The 17,143-nt window shown below is 41.5% G+C and overlaps 1 protein-coding gene across 1 annotated transcript in view; it reads right to left on the reverse strand.

Moving 5' to 3' along the window:
• Positions 1–17,143, reverse strand: part of LOC311223410 (glypican-5-like) — a gene marked incomplete at its 5' end in the record, with an annotated part of 177,236 nt that overhangs the window by 130,747 nt on the left and 29,346 nt on the right. The window contains one exon of the mRNA XM_084308198.1: positions 3,747–3,909. Within this exon, the coding sequence (XP_084164324.1) occupies positions 3,747–3,909 (163 nt within the window). The remainder of the gene's footprint in view (positions 1–3,746; positions 3,910–17,143) is intronic.

Genomic DNA, 17,143 nt, shown 5'->3' on the forward strand with positions numbered 1-17,143 from the left:
TCAAAACAGATACTTTTGCACGAGGGCCGAGATATTCAGGCGGGTTTTCAAGAAGGACATTAATGTGAAGTAAAGCTGCGATCTATGTTTTACATTTGGAGAATTTATTTTCAAAAGGATGTAATCTGTCCAGCGCCTTGTTCCCCGCAGCCAGCTGACGCCTCGCCAACCACTTCACTGTATTCAGGTTGTTTTTACGGGGATGATGCACGTTGAATTACATTGCTGTGAATGTGTCCATTTAGCCGACGTGGCTAAGCTTCAACTGTGGTCCCTGCACGTCCAAAAAAACACACATGCTATACAATTAAATCAAGGACAGGAGTTGAGCCAAAGTGCTTTCCAGACATTGCAATAAAAAATACATAGCAATAACAAAGACTAAACGACACAGCACTGCATATGTATAAATTATATATATATAAATGTATAAAGATTTAAATATGAATATGCGGACGATTGTGATGCCAAGACAGCTGACATCAGACACAGTGTTTTCCCTGAAGCACGAGACATCTGGAATAGAATCATTAGTTATTCTCTTTGTAAAGTTTTCTTTATGCTGAGGTGAATACGGGCCATCACTGCAGATCCTGTGGGCCAGTAGCTCCACAAGGACAAGGACTGACTTGATTAACTGTTGGAGAACTGTTAGAACTGATAATGATAACTGTTAACTACTGAACCCTGCTGCACGGACTCACATATCATTCACACATGTATTCACATCTTCAATCATATTTGTACACGCACATTTATATTTAGTGATAATCTGTTTAATCTGATTATTTATACCAGGGCAGACAAAGACTTAGTATGAAATGTGTACATGGTACACTTAGGTTAGCTACATACTGTATATTTGTATCTGGGAAGAAGCATGTCTATGTGGAAGTAATAGAGATCTGATTAACAAGTGCAGATATTGTACAGTATTTGTATCGATCTCTTATCTGGATTAAACAAGCAGTATGTTCATTCTTATATGGAGGTATATAAAATTCTTCTTCTTAGGGACCTGCACTGGCTCCCCATCGCCGCACGAATCCGCTTCAAGGTCCTCGACCTGGCATCTCGTGCGGCGAAGGGAACCGCTCCCGCCTACCTCCGGTCAATGGTCTCTAACTACACACCCCCAAGACCCCTACGCTCTGCATGTTCTGGCCGCCTCAGACCTACTCCTATCCGAGCTCCAGGAGGGTCATCAAAGAGAAGCCGCCTATTCTCGATCAGCACTGTTTGATGAACATTGGGCCTCATTCATGAAGCGATATGAGAACAGATTTCGTTCTTAACACTTTGAGTGCCAGCCACGGCATAATTCGTTATTTCATACCAACCGTTGAGTGCCAGGAACGAGATATGCTGTTTTTTTATGGTTATTTTTTTTATTAGCGATTTCCATTCATATTTCATCAATCTAGCCTCACGTTACCACTGCCACTCTCTCTGAGCTCGAATTGGGAAAATACCGCCCCCTATCGTCTCTCCGGATGGTACTGCACCCCATTGGATTAGACTGAATGAAACGCATGGCAAAAAAAGAGTCCAGAATCCACATTTTACTTCTCAGGCATGTAACCCGAGCCGATCGGACTCATTGTGGACCATCAGAACAGCGTGGAATATATGTTTCCAGTACCCAGCGTTGGATCAATAAACAAATGCGATCAATATTTGGAATGGCGATCAGGAATTGGAATAATCTTTTTGGAGAACATCTGATCTGAGGTAAGGAATCTATTTGACCAGTCTTGGGATAATCAGAGCTGTTTTCACCTATATATCAACGTGTCCCATATGTGTGTGTGTGGCTGTGAGTGTGTGTAGCTGATCAGGAAATAAGAGAATAGATTTTTCAGCCCGCTTCTATAGCGTGCATAAGTACACATATACTATCGATAATCTAGCGTTTATTTGAAAACGATTCATAAATAGGCAGAAAAAATGACAACATGTTTGTATATTACAGTAAAGCACGATTCCTGGAGAATCTTTTTTTTTTTCTGAAAGTTTAAAAAAACTAGAGTTTTTCTAAATGGTATAAAACGGAAATGAACCGATTAAAAAACAATCCGTTTCGACAATGTTGACTGCAAGCGACGGTCGTATTAGACACATAGCCATCATTTAAGATGTAGTTTATGCGTTCACAAATGCGAGTCTTGAGTCTTGTTGAGAGTCTTGTTGAATGAGGCCCATTGTTACTCAGCTGTAAGAGTTGTACCCTTCCTGCGGACTTGTCGTACAGAACTTGTAAGTCGCTTTGGATAAAAGCGTAAGCTAAATGACAAAATATAAATGTAAATGTAATAAGTGAGTGATGACACAAATATGCAAAATGGAAATGTATCTAATTTAGAAATCATATTCTATGAAGCCTTATTAAAGAAAATCTAAAATGACATGGGACACTTGATCTTGCTTCATGGCACACTGGTTGAAAACCACTGACATAGATAACAGTATCATACATCTGTAGCTCACGCTCACCGCAAACACTGCACAGACCAAAACTGACACCCATACATCGCAACTAAGGGTAGAAGACAGCTCTCTTCTGCCACCTGTACACACTGTAATGGAATCATGCAGCACTTAAAGAACCATACCTATAATTTTTACCTCTCTCCATTACCAGAGATCGTCCTTGTCCTTGACAAATTTGATGTGCATAGAGTGTAGGGCTGCACGATTCTAAAATGTGAATCAAGATTTTTCTTAAACAGACAACATAACATATATCAAAGTGCTTGACTTAAACTTAAACATAACATGAAAGTGCTTGAAAATGTAAATCATTTTTTTTTATTATTATAAAAAAAATTAAGTAAACAACATTTCAAAATTGTCATAATTTAGAAATGAGATCACATAGGCCTATGAATCGAGATCGTGATTATTTTACAATTAATAGTGCAGCCCTAATAGAGTGCATGTGTGGGTAGATCTCAGAGGTACAGCTGACAGCTGGATTTGAACCCAGAGTCTCTGTGGTGGTAGGCGAGTGCTTAGACCTCTACGCTACCCAGCCGCATCCCATACAACTCTGTATAATAGCATGTACAATAGTGATGTATATGCTGTATACCGTATATATATATTTATCCACACCTGTCTGTATATACCTGCATAGTATGCATTTTATATTATAATCCGTATATCTATATCTGTACATATCCCTTACCTACTCTCACCAGTTATACCACTAGCCAGCATGAATTAATACCATAGTGCCTGTATCACTGTACATACTATTATAACACTGTACATCTCTGCTCCATCTAAGCCGAATGACACAACCTCCTGCATGGACACAAGCAACACACTGACCTCCATGAAACAACATCTTGAACTCAGTGAAATCTCAGTGGACTCACTGCCCCGAAGATAAACAGCGATAGTACAGACGCCATGCCATCTCTAACATACCGGTAATCTTAACCAGCCAATGGCATGGTAAATCTAATAGGCCTGCACGTGCCGTTAACCTAAAAGTTATCAAAGTCCAGCCAAAGCAATGAGATCCTCTCATGACATAGAAGTCCAACAAATAAAACTAGCCCTCCTAAATGTCAGATCTCTGAATAATAAAACATTTTTAGTTAATGATCTGATTAAAGAAAATAACTTAGATTGCATCTGCTTAGTGGAGACATGGCTTAATAATGACACAGCTACATCAATAATGATAGAGAGCTGTCCACCAGATTATAGCTTTCATCAACTGCCCAGAAAGAACTTACATTTGGAGACTCTGAGGACCTTCCTCTTCACTTCTCCGCCCCCTGAACCGCCACAGCCATCCTCATCGTCACAGTCACCGCTGTAGCGTCCCTCTGCATCTCCGCTTCCCGTCTCAATCTGGTCCAACGTCCCCAGCTTAGGAATGGACTTCCCCTGCAGCAACTGCCAAAAGAAACACAATGATGTATATATATATATATACTGTATATTGATGGTTACGAATGTAACCAATGTAACCCAAAGGTATCTCAAATGATACCTTTGTGTCCTAGCTTTCCAATGGTGCATGGCACTTGTATGTTTGCACCATGGGTGATATCATGATCGGCTGCATCTCAAATTATACCTCAGGGTACTAGCTTTCCAATGGTGCATGGCACTTGTATGGGGTCTGATTTTGACCTTGACCTTGAAATTGACCTTGAAACCACCTTGAAAAGGTCTTAGGGATTAAGTGGTTAACAGCACCACCACTCCCCTCATGTCACCTACAGCACGCTTAGAGGAACCTTCCACTGGCGTGCGCATCTGGGGCTCCAACGTGAGACAGGCCACGGATCCAGAAGCCACCTGGGCAGCCAGTACAGGCAGGTCTGTCTACTCTGCAAGGTGTAGACATCATTCTGGTTTGAATTAATTAATTAATCGTTTATTTAGAACAATATGAAATAAAATGTTTTCAGTCTTTCTATATATATAGATATATTTGGTTAAAGGGGAACTCCACTTTTTTTGGAAATTAGCTTATTTAACATCTTCCCTGGAGTTAGACAAGAAGATGCATACCTTTTTTGTCTCTGTGCGTGCATTTTAGCTTTGGGAATAGACGCTCCGTTAGCATAGCTTAGCTTCATCACTGGAAGTGAGGCAGGACAGTAGCCTTACAGTGCCTTACAGTGTATTGCAAGGTCTGACATTGACCAAACTTGATATGCATGACCTTGGTGGGCTCTAGGTCAACTCCTGAAAAGGGGGTCAATGTCAGACCTTGCAATCAAAAGTTAGGGGGCGCACTGAAATTATGGCAAGGGTTATTAGCCCCCTAACTTTTGATTGCAAAGTCTGACATTGACCCCCTTTTCAGGAGTTGACCTAGAGCCCACCAAGGTCATGCATATCAAGTTTGGTCAATGTCAGACCTTGCAATACACTGTAAGGCACTGTAAGGCTACTGTCCTGCCTCACTTCCAGTGATGAAGCTAAGCTATGCTAACGGAGCGTCTATTCCCAAAGCTAAAATGCACGCACAGAGACAAAAAAGGTATGCATCTTCTTGTCTAACTCCAGGGAAGATGTTAAATAAGCTAATTTCCAAAAAAAGTGGAGTTCCCCTTTAAGGGTTTATTGTAATAAGGGGTAGGACCTGATCCTGCGTCTTCCTATTCCTTTTTGGCAGTTTTTTGTAAACATTGTATTTAATATTTTCATAGTTATTTTCTTTTCTTTTCTTTTCTTTTCTTTTCTTTTCTTTTCTTTTCTTTTCTTTTCTTTTCTTTTCTTTTCTTTTCTTTTCTTTTCTTTTCTTTTCTTTTCTTTTCTTTTCTTTTCTTTTCTTTTCTTTTCTTTTCTTTTCTTTACTTATATTATCTTCTTATTTGATAATGTTCAAAGAAAACTATTCATTCATTCAATCCACAGTTATATTCTGGACACTGGATGTCTGACGTGTACCTGCAGTAGCAGTAGACTAGCAGTAACTCTTTACCACATTATTGTCTAAGGTTTATATCAGCAGTAGTTCACATTGAGTGTACCATTGAATAGTGAAACACTGTGTGTATCAAAGGGTTATGATTAAAGGATCCAATGCAGTTTTTCACCACTAGTTGATGAAATTGGCACTGTAGGAGAAAAGGGGTCCCCGATAATTGGGTGTCAAATGTTCATTCAACACACGCACAAGCACAGGGGGGATGAACACAAACAACAAACGGTGCACTGGAAGCGTGTAAACATGCCCCTGCGCTTCAAATTGATCTGTCTTTATACAATCGTCCTCGAAATCTGATAAGCTAACTGCCTGTCAATCAAAGGTCAAAGGACTCATTGCAACTTTGCAACTCTCATCTATTTGCTTGGAAACGTGAATAGAAACACAAGTCGAGCTGTTGTACAAGATAACTCCGCAGGACACCTTTAAATTAAGGATTGTAGAGCCCACGGCAATTGACCCACTCATCTGGGGTTTCAGAACTAGCCTACTGTAGCAGAACTATACTGTACCGCGGGGCGACTACTCTCCGTGACGAAATCCCAATCCAAGGCTTTGTCAACTTAATCAATACGACGAGAAAATACCTTTAATTGGCTGGTTTATATGCAGAAGGAAATGCACTCGGAAACAAAGCAATTTGCTTGGTGGCTTTCACACAAGTAGCCGATGTGTTAATTAGTTTCTGTGGCGTTGCCCTGCGTGGGAATAGAGGTGTCGGGGCTAAATAGATCCACGCATGCTGTGGTAATACGGCAGACCACAGCGCCGCTCCCGGTGACAGCAGAATGGTCAGAAGACTGCGCGGGCGGCGGTTTCAGCCGGCTTACGTGCTCCTCTTCCGAGCCAATAATTGGTCTGTTTTCCCTCCTTCCGCTGTAGCAGAAATCTGGCTAAATTGTTATAATTAGTGCACTGGATGGAATTTACGTTATGTATATATTCGAAAATGTGACGTTATGGGCCGGTAGTTTGGGGGGGGGGGGGTTCATGGCTTGGGGAGAAAGAAGGGCCGCTGCGGGTTTTCTCTGAGAGGTGACGGCTCGGAGTTCAAATATTGTACCCTCTGATCTTGGCACACGGAGAAAACATCTAGCGGTAATTGGTCTGCGAGCCAGAGGCCATGGGGGCACTTGAGCTTGAAGCTGTCAGTTATTTACAGTTTCCAAGGAGGTGAAATTGACAAAAGCTGTTTGTTGAGCTGGGGCATAAGCTGAGTGTGTGGTCTGTGCGCACATGCAGGTGTGTCTGTGTGTGTGTGTGTGTGTGTGTGTGTGTGTGTGTGTGTGTGTGTGTGTGTGTGTGTGTGTGTGTGTGTGTGTGTGTGTGTGTGTGTGTGTGTGTGTGTGTGTGTGTGTGTGTGTGTGTGTGTGTGTGTGTGTGTGTGTGTGTGTGTGTGTGTGTGTGTGTGTGTGTGTGTGTGTGTGTGTGTGTGTGTGTTTGTGCGTGTGTGTTTGTGCGTGCGTGCGTGCGTGCGTGCGTGCGAGAGACCCAGCTGGATTATTGTATGAAGTGATAGTAATCGACTCTAGTCGCTCTGAACCAGAACTACTTCTGAGGTGATCGCTGTCACATTGTACAGTAAATACACGTCAAAAATCACAATTCATCTTTTGCTTAGAGGTCACTGTTTTACAACATTACAGATTCTACCTTTAAGTACAAAAGTTGTACCATGGCAATACATTTCTTAAAATGTTACTACCATGGCAGTACCATGGTCAATTATTTATACAATGGCCACTACTAACTGAAATTACCAGTAAAATACCATGATACTTTTATGTAAGGGAGCACACATGAAACAAGAAATGTGCATGATTAGTATGTATAATAATAATAATGTGTTGTGTAAACAGTGAAGCGGCAGCCTCCTTCTGTAAATATAATGTGTTATGTAAACAGTGAAGCGAAGCCTCCTTCTGTAAATATAATGTGTTATGTAAACAGTGAAGCGAAGCCTCCTTCTGTAAATATAATGTGTTATGTAAACAGTGAAGCGAAGCCTCCTTCTGTAAATATAATGTGTTATGTAAACAGTGAAGCGAAGCCTCCTTCTGTAAATATAATGTGTTATGTAAACAGTGAAGCGAAGCCTCCTTCTGTAAATATAATGTGTTATGTAAACAGTGAAGCGAAGCCTCCTTCTGTAAATATAATGTGTTATGTAAACAGTGAAGCGAAGCCTCCTTCTGTAAATATAATGTGTTATGTAAACAGTGAAGCGAAGCCTCCTTCTGTAAATATAATGTGTTATGTAAACAGTGAAGCGAAGCCTCCTTCCGTGAATATAATGTTATGTCTGGAGAATCCCTTCCATCTATTTCTCACAAAGTGGAAACAAAAGATGTTCTGATACTGGAGCCTTAACAAACCCCTGCAACATAAACTCCAAACAGCACAGAACAAACTAATCAGTAGTATTAGGCCTAAACTCCAGAACCCATATAGGGAGGTCTCAATTCACACAACTCCACTGGCTACCAGTGGAGGCTAGAGCCAAACAACTACAGCTAGGGATGGCCCAAAAGATTTTAAACAGGAGAGCCCCAACATATTTTAACAACCACCTTGAAATGATTGCACACACACACAATACAAGAGGAAACCTGATAAATGTAGTCCCCTGTAAACACAACAGGAAGATAGGTCAAATGTCATTTAGATATAGAGGTGGAGTGGAGTGGAACAAACTACCACTCAATATCAAGGAAACCGAGAGTGCTGCAGTGTTCAAATCAAGGATAAGGGAGCAGCTGTTTAGCAACCTGCCACTGTAATGTTGGTGCGACTGTATTATGTGTTGAACCTCTGGTGAACGATGAGTAATGTCTCTATGCACTTTGTTGATGAAAATAATTATTGTTTTTAATGCACCAATGAGCATGAATGATGCTTTTAATAAATGTTTAACAACTGAAATTGAATACTACTACGAATGCACTTTAGATTTAGATTATGCACTAAGAATGCTCGATGCACTTCAGATGCCATAGTGCCACTTGCAATCCAGTAACAACAGGGACAACGATGGAAATAAGTCCTGGACTTTTCGTTTTATCCCTGACAAGGCCAATACAAATGTTGATCTGTCAATGTTGTATGTTTGTTGTCAATCAAATCAAATCAAATCTAAATCTGAGCATTGATATACATCTTAGCTGCCAGAGCTGTACCCGCCCCTTCCTGTTGTACAGAACTTAATGTCCGCTAAATGACTAAATGTAAAATGTAAATGCGTTAGGAGCTGGAGACCATATTGACAATAACGATTACATTTGCCTTATCCTTTAGGGTCAGGGTGTAACGTGCCTCCTACCCATGGACTGTTCTCCCCTGCTCTACCTCCCTGTCTCAGTATGTGTGTTCCTTGTCTCTCTGTCCCTTAACCTCGTAAGCCCTAGCCATATTTTAAGTAAATGGAAGATTGCTCCATTTATATTATAATTTTATATTCTCCTTTCTTTCATCACAATTTACTCAAGCCACTGGGAATACATTCCCTGAGATCCATAGATGTCCCTAGATGTATGTATGTATGTATGTATGTATGTGTATGTATGTATGTATGTATGTATGTATGTATGTATGTATGTATGTATGTATGTATGTATGTATGTATGTATGTATGTATGTATGTATGTATGTATGTATGTATGTATGTATGTATATGTAGGGCTAGGGCTTAACAGTTTAAACACAGTTAGTGTTCCACTGACTGTCAATGGAGGACCTGCAGGGCATGCATCTCAATGGCATCATGAACCGGTTGCTCACTCAGAGAAAGATTGCATTTCAAATCACCCCGTCCCAAGGCCATGGACAACACCCCCGCACGGTCGCAGTGAATTAAAATGTGCCGCACAGCTGACCAGTGTCGTACAATAGACCTGTCTCAAACCCTGCCCTCTTTTCTTGATCCTCCAATCACAACTGTCGCTTACCTCGGACAAACCAAGTTTGTCCGAGGTAAGCGACAGTTGTGATTGGAGGATCAAGAAAAGGGGCAGGGTTTGAGACAGGTCCATTCCGCAGGTTAGACAGGGGTTAGACATATCTGATCGAAAACGCATAGTGTCTCGAATGTGGAATGTGAATCTTTCAAACTAGTATTCCTTTTTAGCGTTTGCTGTTGCAATATTCCCACTCTGTGAAGGGGTAGAAGGGGGGGGGGGGGGGGGGGGGGGGTCTTACAAGGATGACATTTGCCTGCCAGAGGGGCTCTGGGCAGGAACCTGCTCCCCAGACGCTGACTGTCCTTCTGCGTCTCCCCCACTGACAGAGTATTTATCCAGACTGAACGCAGCAGGCAGACCGCAGGTCAAGGAGTAGCAGGCCAGTAGACACGCTGGCAGGCAAACGGACGGAGCCACCTGAGAATGTAACGCGGTGAGTCTAATGGTGGAGCGGGATTATGGTTCGAATTACAGAATGTGTATTTCTAAGGTGTGAGATCAAAATTCTGCAACCAAATCCTGCAAGCATGAGTTGTTGTTGTTGTTGTTGTTGTTGTTGTTGTTGTTGTTGTTGTTGTTGTTGTTGTTGTTGTTGTTGTTGTTGTTGTTGTTGTTGTTGTTGTTATCTCCACCAGGTGGTGGCCCTGGGGGAGATTATGCGTTTGGTGGTGTGTGTTTGTGTGTTTGTCTGCAGCAATTCTCGCAAAACTACAAGGCAGATTAGTCTAATTTTCTTTTGTGCACAATCATGACTCTATGAGCAAGGAAGTTTCATGTTTTTTCTTACACAAAAGACCTTTTCGGTACCTGTCCTGTAACCAATCAAGTGCTATGTTGTGTCATAGAATAAAGAGTCTGTATTGTACTTAACTCGTATCGTATATCCTGGTTACCATCACTTATTCTATCCCTGTATTACTGTAGTACCACTAGGGTTAACTCCTACTCTTATTCATGACAGCTCCACCTAGTGCTAAGGATGAATACCACATAAGGATGAATACCACATAACTCTACCTGGTCTGACGGGCCAGAAGTATGGGAAACATTGGTAAACTGTAGGCTGTGGCCAAGAGGCTATTAGCTAGCTATACAGGCATTTAGCTGCACATCATCATTGTTCTGCCCCTCATGTTAAAAAAAGGAATGTAATGCAGCAAGGGCATTTGCAATTTCACATTCCTCTTCCATCCATCCAATTTGCGCTACAGCTGCCTGTGGCCTGTGCCTCCTTTTGGGTGCATTTTGGACCGGCTCAAATTACAATAAGACTAGCCTCTTAACAGGCACCCCCAAAATTGGTCATTTTAGTTTTAGTTTTTGAGGACTGCATACTTTTTTTGCAAACCAAAATACTATACTTTCTACTTATAGCACATGCATGAGCCTGGTCTCTTTTGAATGATGACATTCTCTGATACAATAACGAAAATTCACTTTTAGAGCTAATGAAATAGCGTTTTTTTCTCTTCCTGTTTTCGCTCATGACTTGTCACCTAAATCCCTGATTCGTACATCCCCTTGTGGGGTATCATTAGAAAGCCACACTCATTGGCTACAAACCTGTCCAATAATCTTCGACGAGATCACCAAATGATTGACGGAGCTAGAGCCCCAAGAGTCGGGAGTAGTATTTGCGCAATACTGTGTACTTCGGCGCACGTCTCACATATCGGCATGTACCACGAGAACCGCTGAACGGATTTTGTCACCTGAAAGGGCTATCGACAGGCAACAAATTCTTTTGTTGCCTAAAAGGCTTTAATTCGATATATATATATTGTAATATATATTGTACAAATATGCACACCCGAGCCGCTAGAGGTCGCCAAAGTGCCGGTGGGCAAATCGTCCCCAAGAGGGCGCACATGTTAAGAGGCTTGCCTACTGTTTAGGTTATGACATTCTAGTGGTAGTATGTGTGGCCTAGCTCCTGATTTTCATTGTCAAAATGCATTAACATGTGCAATTATATCAACCTATCCATGCTTTTATTTCATCCAGGTTGGACTACTGCAATTCCTTATTGACATGCCTGAGCAAAGCCTCAGTGGACTGGCTACAACTGGTCCAAAATGCTGCTGCTAGGCTGCTTACCAGGTCCATGAGGTCCGCCCAGTGCTGGCCTCCCTGCACTGGCTTCCTGTCCAGTTCAGGATTAGTTTCAAGGTCCTGTTTTACTCATAGAGCACTTCACGGACAGGCCCCCACGTACATCTCAGACCTCATACACCCCTATAGCTCCAGCCGGTCCCTGAGGTCTTCTGATCAGGGCCTCCTGGTGGCTCCCCGAACCAGGCTAAAGACTAAGGGGGACCGAGCTTTTGAAGTAGTGGCCCCTGGGCTCTGGAATGAGCTCCCCCAGATCTTGAGAGCCTCCCCCTCTGTGGCCCCTAGGCTCTGGAATGAGCTCCCCCAGATCTTGAGAGCCTCCCCCTCTGTGGCCCCTAGGCTCTGGAATGAGCTCCCCAGATCTTGAGAGCCTCCCCCTCTGTGGCCCCTAGGCTCTGGAATGAGCTCCCCAGGTCTTGAGAGCCTCCCCCTCTGTGGCCCCTAGGCTCTGGAATGAGCTCCCCCAGATCTTGAGAGCCCCCCCCCTCTGTGGACTCATTCAAGGGTCAACTAAAAACCCACCTGTTCAGGTTGGCGTTTGGCCACGTACACACATGATTTAGTTTCTTCTGTTTTGTCCATGCCTGTTTTTATATTGTATGTTTTTTATGAATTTACCTGTTTTTACACAGTTTTTACCAGTTGGATGTGTTTAAATTTTTTATGAATTGCCTTGTTCTTTTTTGTTTTTAAACGTGTGAAGCACTCTGTGCATTCATGCTATGAAGGGTGCTATAAAAATAAAGCCTTACTTACTTACTTACTTACTTACTTACTTACTTACTTACTTACTTACTTACTTACTTACTTACTTACTTACTTACTTACTTACTTACTTACTTACTTACTTACTTACTTACTAACCTAAAGGGTTGCGCATTCCACCTACAAATGTCAATCAGTGAATATAATTTGTGAGTTCTTACAGCTACTTAGCCATGTCATTGTCACCAATATAATATTGGGTTTCCCCAAAACAAACAGTTTCGACAGCAACAGTGGCTCAGTAGGTAGAGCGGTCGTTTTAATGTGGCTCCTCCAAAGCAGCGATTGATTGATTGATTGATTGATTGAAAACTTTATTAACAGATTGTAGAATGGGTACAATACAGTACAGCTCAATACACACAATTGTTAAGGGGATGCAGACCAGAGAAAGACTTTCGTCTTGTTTACATCAGGGTCCCCCATTTTCAATTCATCAGGACATATATGACATACATGACATACAGATAGACAGTACTGCTACATCTATACATTTATGACCAGTGTTGGGCAAGTTACTTTTAAAAAGTAACTAGTTACAGTTACTAGTTACTTCTTCCAAAAAGTAACTAAATAACTTACTCAGTTACAAATGATAAAAGTAACTAGTTACTTCAGAAAGTAACTATTGCGTTACTTTCAATATATATATTTTTTTACATAAACAACATACACAAATCTAAACTATTTTAATGTTGCTGTGGGACAAAGTGAGACTAGCCTCCAATCAAATGCCATGTATGTAGATATTATAATTACTATGTTTATATAGTGGATCATACAAATACAATAGATGTTTTGGAACTTTTGATATGTATTGCCCCTCAACAGGCCACAACTGGGCAACATTAAATTATGCTTGTGTGCACTATACCAAAAATAAATAACAAATATATACTGATTGATTGAACATTTTAATTAACAGATTGCAGAATGGGTACAGCAGTACGGCTCAATACACACAATTGTTAAGGGGATGCAGATCAGAGAAAGACTTTCGTCTTGTTTACATCAGGATCCCCCATTTTCAATTCATGACATTTATGACATACACAACATACAGATATAATAATCTAATCGAATCATTCTAAACTAATCTAATCATGACATTTAAGACATGCATGACATACAGATATATATCTCTGCGCACCAGACTGTGCTATTAAACCAGGAAGTGCAGCACTACAGTATGTTGAGCCTGTCAGCCACTACTGCCCTGCGCTGCAACACAACAAGAGTGAACCGCGGTCTCACGCTGACTGCTCGCTTATGTTGTTCCGTTGGATTCGTTTTGGATTATTTGGGCTCAAAAACGTACACGGACCCGCGGTCTCACGCTGACTGAATCGCTTGTGTTGTGTCGCTGTGTGTCAGACTGTGGATGCTTTCGAACACCCGCCCACCTCTACCTCTGATTGGCTTACCATGACATTTTACTCAACCTCAGCCAATCGTCAGCATGTATCCGCTTGGCTCGTGCACTGCCCACTAAACAAGGAAGAACATATTGCCTCTCAGCGCAGATATCTGTCTGATGAAAGAAACAGGTTCATTCATAGTAACGCGCCAAATTTTTTTGCAGTAACGGTAACAGCGTTATTAAGATTGGAAGAGTAATGCATTAGATTACTCATTAATGAAAAAACTAACGCCGTTACTTAAAGCGCTGTTTCTGTGTTTTGGACTGGCCTGGCCAGGTGTTGCCAATTGTAATTAGTCTGTGTATATTAGTGTGTTCTGTCCTCACTTCCTTTGTGGCATCATACCTCCGTGTTCCTGTTCCTGTCTTATCACTGCTGTCGTCTTCCTTGCCCTGCTGTTTGTTTGAATCTAGTAAGTTATATTAGTATTTCGTTTTGTGCTCTTTGTTTTCGTGTAACAGTTTGTGTTTTTCCTCTAGTGCCAGCTTGGCTGTGCCTTTGCTTTTGTTTTGTTCTTGTTAAAGATACTTGCATTGCTCCTGTGTTCTTACCATTAACACATTGAGTGCCACGGGCACGTTTTGTCGTTCATGCCGACCTTTGAGTGCCCCCGACACTATATAGCGTTTGTTTGTCTTTTTTTTTTTATTGGCGATTTGAATTCATATTTCATCAATCGAGCCTGGGGTTAGTGCTGCAGAGTCTCTGAGCTCAATTGGGAAGATACCGCCCCCTATCGTCTCTCCCTGTGTAACTGCACCCCATTACTTTACACTGATGCAGGGGGGGTGGCCAGTTTCCTCATTTTACTTTTCCGTCGAGGCATCTGAAGGATCGATTGTGCTCGCCGGCCCGGAAAAAGCGTGGATTATGTATTTACAGGACCCAACACTGTAATCAATAAGCGTGATCGATATTTGGAATGGCGATCAGGAATTGGAATAATCTTTTTGGATAACATCTGATCTCAGGTAAGGAATTTATTTTACCAGTCTTAGGATAATCAGAGCTGTTTTCACAGAGATATAAGCGTTCGCCCCATGCGTGTGTGTGTGTGTGTGTGTCTGTGTGTGCGCGATCAGGAAATGAGAGAATCGATTTTCAGCCCGCCTCTATAGCGTGCATAAGTACACATATACTATCGATAATCTAGCGTTTATTTGAAAATGATTCATAAATAGGCCGAAAAATTACAACGTTTTTGTGTATGCTAGAATATTCCAGTAAATGCCTTTTATCACGGAATCTATATATTTTCCTGAAAAACGAGGGCTTTTCAAAATGCTATAAAACGAAAATGAACCGATTAAACAACAATCCGTTTCGACAATGTTGACTGCAAACAAGTCCTTGATAAACGACAGGCAGATTAGACACATAATTTAAGAGAGAGATTATGCGTTCTATCATGCTGTTAATATGATGTTTTTTTGGTTGTGATACAGTATGTTGCCACAGTAGTTCTGTGTTTTTTTTTCCTCCTCTGATTGACAAATGCTGAGTGCTCCAGTCTTCCCTTTAAGTGGTACCTTGGTTTAGTGCACGTAGTTGGCAAAAGAAAATCCAATAAAAGCTCTTGGAAGTGATTCTCCAGGAGTTGGCCGGGGCTGCAGGACACACAGTGTCTTCTGAATATTGATTCACAGGTGTGTTTATGAACACGGTGAGATGAAGTATTTGCAACGCGCACCACCGCTGCTCCCTGCTAATGCCTGAAATGAAGGCTGTCAAAATTCAAACAGAGGCAGTAAGAGCCTATATTGTTGTGACAAGAGGTCCGGCGATGTGAGACTAAATATAATATATATATATACTAAATATCAAAGGAGAATAATTCAGCAACTCTTGGAGGACAATTGATGTTATAAAGTAAAAAGAATTGTATTCTTTATTAATACAATTGAAACCAACGCGTTTCCGCAATGTGCCTTCATCAGGGTTACATGACAAAGAACAATGGATCTTAAATACCCATATAAAATGGCCTCCACAGTGAAAAACAGACCAATCAGAAAACAGGTTAAACTCACCAGTCCATGCACCTTGGTTGAAGGACGAAGTTGCGACTGATCTTCTGTTTGTCTTAGACTAAATTAGATGGCTAGGTTAGAAATGTAATGGCTAGGTTAAACAAGCACAGAATCTGTACGGGCCCACGGTGCGTATGTGGTGAAAACTACGGATAATCCGTCGGTTTTACACACAGAGGGGGTGGGGCTAATCAACACCAATGGAAAAGGACTCTACACTGAATGTGCATTACAGTTGATTCAGTAGCTAGCAAGCTAACGTTAGTGACATTTTCAGCGTTATAAATGTTAGCAGCTAGCAAGCTAATGTTGAACATTGGTTTTGTTAACAAGATCAAGTGCTAGCTTGGTTACAATGTGCTATAAATGTTGTATAGATGACGATGAGTGCAAGACATGTGATACATTAACATGCCAGCTCCTCTTTCAACATCACTGAAGCATTCAACAAAATGGCCCAGTAAACTATTCACTTTAGTTTAATACATGAGGCGTTGTCTAAAGTTATCCCCCCACCCACCCACCCAACCCCCTCCAATGTACTTCCCCTTCGAATGTATTTTCTTTTTTTTATGATCTCTTTCTCTTAAACAGTACTGTATGTCTTGCATGTCATAAATGTCTTGATGAAACAGTACTGTATATCTGTATGTCATGTATGTCATAAATGTCTTGATGTAAACAAGACGAAAGTCTTTTTCTGGTCTGCGTCCCCTTAACAATTGTTTGTACCGATTCTGCATCTGTTAATACAGTTTTCAATCAATCAATCTAGCTGGCTAGCTACTGATAGCTCATAATATCAACGTCTGATAACATCATTGGCATTCGTTTTTGCAGCTGTTGGCTAGCGTTGGCTAACTAGCTATCGTTCTTCCGTTGGCTAACGTTAGCTACCTAGCTACTGTACTGTTGTGTTGTGGATTGGGGGTGGCCAGCTGGCTAGCTGGCAGTTCGTAGTGCAGTAGCTGGCTGAATAGCTGTTGTATTGTGGGTTAAGGGTAGCCAGCTAGCTGGCTGGCAGTTCGTAGTGCAGTAGCTGGCTAGCTGGTTGTTGTATTGTGAATTAAAAGCAGTTTGTGGTGCAGTAGCTGGCTAGATAGCTGGCTAACATTGGCCAATATAGCTGTAACTGAACGTCAATGATGCTAGTATGGTATATTGACTTGAGCAGACTGTTAGATCAACCCTGAAACTGAAAATATCTGTTATAATAGTTAATTCAAAATAATGCTTTAATATTGAACTGTAGCATTACATGGAGGCTAAAACAAAGAAGATGCAAATGGTCAGTGTTGTGTGACATTCTGGGGAGCTTTCAGGCAACCCCCCTCATGTTAAGGCTGTTTACTCAACTGTATTTAGAAGAACAGTTGCAGAGACAGGGGGCAGGTCATAAAA

Source organism: Notolepis coatsorum (assembly GCF_963971535.1).
Source record: "Notolepis coatsorum genome assembly, chromosome: 1".
Classification (NCBI taxonomy): domain Eukaryota; kingdom Metazoa; phylum Chordata; class Actinopteri; order Aulopiformes; family Paralepididae; genus Notolepis; species Notolepis coatsorum.